We start from the raw sequence: 5,814 nt of genomic DNA on the forward strand, positions 1-5,814 counted from the left end.
TGTGAAAACAGGCTTTCTTTCTGTAACCTTATGATCCAAACTTGAACCAACTTCACTGTTAAAATTAACAGGTTTTTCTAAAGCTGTTATCCTGGCACTTAAATCGACTATCTTTTTAAATAGTAAAATGAGAATAAGCATGGTGATTAACTGCATAATTCCCATAATACTAATCTTTTCATATAGTTGTTCCATTGTCAGACTGCCTAAAATTTCAAACAAAACCCAATTTTCTTCCAATGTACACAGGAAACCCATTTTTTTAAATGTGGAAAAAATTTGTCTTTTAAATAGTTTCCTTTATGACTTACCAAATCTGCGTAGAACAGTAGAAATCCGAGCGAATTTCAAAACAGCCACGTAGAGTCCTAGGTGTAAATCCAGAGAGAGAGAGAGAGAGAGAGAGAGAGAGAGAGAGAGAGAGAGAGAGAGAGAACAGAGAGACAGAGAGAAAGCAAGAGAGAAAGCAAAAGCGAAAGCGAAAGTGAAAGTGAAAGTGAAAGTGAAAGTGAAAGCGAAGGGGTAGCCGGCTAAAGCTTAAAGCCAGCCACTTGTTCCCTCTGAGCCGAGTCAAGGCTTGGCTTTACAGCCAGGGGCCCTGTTTAGCAGGGCAGGCCTGAGCTGTTTGTAGCACTGGCTTTAAGCAAGCAGCTCACAGTCCGGCCTGAGCCCAAGCAGACCTGGGCTGGGGCTAGGGAGCGGGCTGCTCCGGCTAGGGAGCCGGCCCCAAGCAGTTTTTAATGGATTCTTGTCACGTTGGGCGCCAGATGTAGATGTAACCAATCGTATTATTAAAATAAGAAACACAGAGCCAAGGTAAAAGAGAAAAGCCGAGAGGTCAGAGCTCAGAGATAAAATCTTACCTCCTGCAGTGCTCCTAGCTTCCCCGAGAGAGGGAGGTACTTCCTGTGTCCCTGTTTAAATAATCTTTCTGTTCTGCCTTCTCATTGGTTGTAAACCCAACCACATGACTGCCTCATCACTGCCTGTAAGTACCGCCCTCCAGGTCTTAAAGGCGTATGTCTCCAATACTGGCTGTATCCCTGAACACACAGAAATCTACCTAGCTCTTCTAACCACCACGCTCTCACTATGGCTCTAATAGCTCTGACCCCAGGGCAACTTTATTTATTAACATAAAATTAAAATAACATTTCAGTACAAATAAAATATCACCACAGCCCACAACTCACAAAGCCCTAGTCAGGGATGGACAAAGGGGCCTGTGGTGGGAGGGGGTTGAGCCACCCCTGACTAGGTGGGAAATAGGTGACCAGAGCAAGATCATCTCCTTGGTGTGGGCTAGACCATGTGGACCGTGGGACCTCCAGTATCTCAGCCTATGCTAACACAGAGAACTAACCCATCTTCTAACAATTACCTCAGCCATTGTCCAGACTCTGCCATGATCCTATTAAAAACAAAAACCACGAAATGACAGATCTCAGAGGTCTTTTAAATTTTGGGAATGTCACCTACTCTGGGGAGTCTCTCTAACTTTTCCTCAGTTCTGCCCCTTCCTGCAATGATGCTTTGTAGAGCTTGCATCCAGAATTGGTTACTTCTCCTGTCTTTCACCATCACAGCTGTGGGACAGGTTTGGAGCCAGTATCCAGGGTTGATCTTTGATGTCCTCAGGTATCTGGATCACCCTAGGACCTTGGTCAAGCACAGCTAGGTAGAGCAAGGTCTCCACCATCAGAATGAGCTTGTGAATACCAGTGGAATTCAGCCCTGTTGGGAGCACAGTCTCTCAGCAGGATCTTGCCCTGGCTTACCCACATATTTGCCATCATACTGGGCTCTTCAAGACAGCACAGCCAAGATTTGTGCATTTTGTTTGAAGGACTTTTCCTTAATTTAATAAAATGATTTACCTGGGCTCAAGGGCCTGCTGAGTTTGAGAAGGTCTTTGTGTTACTCCCTGTGACTGAATTTGAACAGTCCATCCTTACCCAAAACTAGAGGTGTCAGTTAAGGAGCAACCCAGAGCCACAGGTTGGGCACCCCCACCCCATACACACTCACTGTGTTTTTTAAGGTACTCCCTGCTCTTTCAGCCCTAACTTGCTTCAGGCTAGACACCTCAGAGGACAAGCCGACAGCTACTGAGTCTGTGCAGGCCAGAATGTGATTGGACACATTGTAATTATGTTGAGTGTCCAGAAGACAAGTTTTCTGATTCAAGAATCAGAGCTGTACCTGTGGCTCCAGACAGTGAGGACGTGGCTATAAAGCTTCCTAACTCGGGTCTGATTGAAAGATTCCCTGCACAGAGACTCGTCAGGGCTGCAGCCAGTGTTTCAACAGGATTCTGAGTACAGTAGCTGATGAGCAACAGGAAAAACAGCATGGTCAGTAAAATGGTTCTGACTGGACTTGGGCAAAATCTGGGAAGCAAACCTGTTGGAATGGCCAGTGGCCATGCACTTCGATTACCAGGCTCTGCCGGTGGCCCCTCTCCAGGCTTTCCAATGATCCATGGCCAAGATGCTCAGATTTTTATCTTTGTGTTTTTCTCTCTAGCAGGTGAGAATACAGTGGTCCTGAAGCCTGGAGAGAAAGGAGGCAAGAGAGGGCTTGTACAGAGCGAGCTTGATCAGGGTGAGCTTGATCAGGGCAAACTTGCTCCAAGCAAGCCTTCTCAAGAAGATCTTGCTCAGTCCGATCTTGCTCAGGAAGCCACAGGAGTGGTAGAGGAGGGAGAAAAGGAAGAAGAAATGGAAGGAGCACATGCTAGCAATGGTAGTTCTGGCCCCATGGACAAGGGTATCCAGGCAGAAGGTGGCCATAGCAGCAGTGTTGAACAGCAGCCTCAGCAAGAGGCGGCAATGCCTGAGGGCACCAAGAGTCTCCAGGTTGGGGACAGGCTGCCTTTACAGCTCTACACCAGATTCACCCAGTCTCAGCTGCAGGAACTGGAGCGTCTTTTCGAAGAGAATCACTTCCCCAGCTTTCAAGTAAGGTAAGCAGAACACCCTGCTAGGCGCCTGGTTTTTAGGCATTGCAATCAGGCTGTCCTTTGGTGCTCCCTGAACCCCTGATTTTCTCTAGAAACAAAGCCACCATGTCTGGACACTCCAGCAGAAATTGGATTCTGTAGTAAGGGGATGTGCCCTAGTCCAACTGGAAAGACTGTGTTCTGTTGCCTCTTTAAGTGGCACTTGAGTGGGAAATTTAGACAGTTCTTGTTCTAAATAAGTCTCTGTAAGTATGAGTGAGAAGCCTGAGGTGTGGCTGGGAAAATGCAGGAGGGATTCCACCTCAGATGAAAATTTGACTAACAGTTTACATCGTGGAGGCTCTCTTAATGAAGCTTTACATGTTAAGTACATGGACAACATACCTGTGTTTGGGGGGTACACTTAATTTTGATCCCTGAAAGAAACGTGTTACTAAATTAAGTCGCAGAGTAGGTGTGAGGAATACTGTATGTGTGGCAGTTGGAGTGTGTGTGTGTGTGTGTGTGTGTGTGTGTGTGTGTGTGTGTCTGTGTGTGTGAGCACGTACACATTTAAAAGGAATCAGAATATGTCCTTATATAGTTTGTTTCCACCACAAGGCCTAAATGTTGGAATCTTTTAACTTCAGGAAGGCTCTTGCAAGATCTATGGGTGTGACAGAAGAAGATGTGCAGGTCAGTATTTAAAAAAAAAATAATATTTGGTGAGGGCTCCACATCTTGTGATGTTGTTGTCTAGAGGATAATTATAGCAGAAGAGTGGGACCCTGAAGTTGTATCCCAAGGACGCCAGACAAGTCCAAAACCAGGCTAGGCTCAAGATGATGAAAGACCTCCATTTTCTCAGGCAGGAAATGCCAACCTGGATACCTGAAACATAAGTTGCCTCGGTGCATTGTCTGTCCCTTGGTGGATATAGTGTGTTCTCCATGACCTTCTGAAGGCTGTGCAGCCTGCATGCTTCACTTAAGTGAAGAGACCATGTTCTTGTCCACTTTCAACTCTTTCACTCTGCATGTTTCAGAAAACCTTTTCTCAGACTTCTTGCTCTAGTCTGTAAATGTCACATGCTTGGCAGGGTTCTGAACCAATACTGGGACCAGGGACCTCAAATGGTCCATATCCCTTTTACCTGTCTTTTGTTGATTATGAATGTGAACTCTGCTCAGCATTACAATCAGCCCTGGCTTTTCCAGACCACATGCCCACAAGGGAAAAGGCCTATAGACAGTATGCTTGGGGCCTAGGGTGGAAGCATAGAGCAGGAAGAAGTGCCCTTTGTCTCATAAAATGTGCATTCTGTATACTAACAAAAGGCTATCACCATGGAGCCTTTCACAGACAACTATGGGCCTTGAGATAGTTCTCCCGGGTTCCAAAAGAACTCTTTTTGATACTTTTCAGCACACAGCAGGGACCAGGAACAACCCACGCACTAGATCTGCATCCTCTTCTGAACAAATGCCTTAAAAATATCAAATAATAGAGGGAGGAGTCAATATTCTAGGTCTGTTCCACAGCTGAAGGACTGGGTGTGGTGGTCCATGTACTCAGGGGCTTCATGGGGGTGTTTTGACTGGTTCCATGAGAACAAAAACCTGTTGCTTCCAGCATTCTGAACAATCAGTAAACACTTGCGGTAACTCTTCAGTCTTTCTTGGGGTTAGATAGATAAACAGTCCCTGGGCAATCAGAAATGTGGTGCTTTTCTAGGGGAGTAGCTCTGTCCTGGAGCACATACCTAGCACACACTGGCCCAGGGATGGATTCCATATATGTTCTAAAATGTGAGTAAAATTGAGCCAGTATACCAGGTTACAGGATGTGTTCTTCAGTGGTGGTACAGTTCAGTGTACTAAAGCAACCCTTTCTTCTGTTTGTAGGAATGGTTTAGGACCAGGAGAGCCATTTTCAGGAGAAGCAATAGAATGGTGGTGCTGATCGATGCACCACCTGGTCCCCAGAACAACAATCCCTGAATATTTTGGAGCAGCACATGAGTGCCACCTCTGTTGTGAGCCAGATGACCTGGAACCTGGCCCTGCCCCCAGTGTGTCGGCCACACCTGCTGGCCATGACATCCTTTTCTTCCCTGCAATTATCTCAGCAATAAAGAGGTGGATTATAAGCATGTTGGTTCTATTTTTTTCAGGATACTAAAATATGGGTATAAGTATTTGAACCATAGTAGCGTATTACAGAAATGGCATTTATGGCAGAAGGAGACACTGGTAAACTGTGGTCACTATGCCTTGCTGAGTGAGAAAGATTTTCAGGTGCTATGCTGCTTCATGCTGACTCCACATGGTTCTCTGTCCCCTTATCATGGCCTTGTCAACTCACTCCACCTCTGTGGAACAATTATTTCTAAAGTCAGGTGGGGCAAGTCCCCGGTACAGGACACTGTGTTTCTTCTATTCATGGCTGTTCCCACCCACAGTCAGGGTGCCAGTCCCAATACCCAGAAGAACGAGCATCCACCTCAGAAGCCATTTCCTGAGAGCATAGGGAGCACCAAGGCTGTGCAGCTTTGTGATCTGTGTACAGCATATGTCACATCTGGTGCCCCGAGTACAGTGTGTGTCAATAACAGTGCCTGGTGTACAGCCTGTGCCAGGTCCAGTGTCCCAGGTACAGCCTGTGCTGGTTCCTTTGCCCCAGGTAGAGCCTGTGCCTGTTACTGTGCCCCAGGTACAGCCTGTGCCTGTTACTGTGAGCATGTACAGCCTGTGCCATTACAGGACCGCATGTCCAGCCTGTGTCAGTTCTGACGCTCAGTGCACAGTCCAATCCAGTTACCATGCCCAAAATGCAGCCTGTGCCAGCATGGGGGTCCTGCCGCTGCCTCTGTG

At 46.7% G+C, this 5,814-nt stretch overlaps 1 protein-coding gene across 2 annotated transcripts; it reads left to right on the forward strand.

Annotated features, from left to right (window-relative positions):
• The first annotated feature begins 2,230 nt into the window (after positions 1 to 2,230).
• LOC143270869 (rhox homeobox family member 2-like) lies at positions 2,231 to 5,090 on the forward strand. Of its 2 annotated transcripts, none has more exons than XM_076562094.1 (4): positions 2,231 to 2,354; positions 2,527 to 2,965; positions 3,592 to 3,637; positions 4,846 to 5,090. In XM_076562094.1, exons 2-4 carry the CDS (start codon positions 2,721 to 2,723, stop codon positions 4,939 to 4,941), a joined length of 387 nt encoding a protein of 128 aa, XP_076418209.1. In that variant the 5' UTR covers positions 2,231 to 2,354; positions 2,527 to 2,720; the 3' UTR covers positions 4,942 to 5,090. The 2 variants fall into 2 exon arrangements, with proteins under 2 accessions (XP_076418209.1, XP_076418210.1); XM_076562095.1 differs by having other exon boundaries at positions 2,530 to 2,965.
• The last annotated feature ends 724 nt before the right edge of the window (positions 5,091 to 5,814 follow it).

This window comes from Peromyscus maniculatus, chromosome X (genome assembly GCF_049852395.1).
Source record: "Peromyscus maniculatus bairdii isolate BWxNUB_F1_BW_parent chromosome X, HU_Pman_BW_mat_3.1, whole genome shotgun sequence".
Lineage (NCBI taxonomy): Eukaryota > Metazoa > Chordata > Mammalia > Rodentia > Cricetidae > Peromyscus > Peromyscus maniculatus.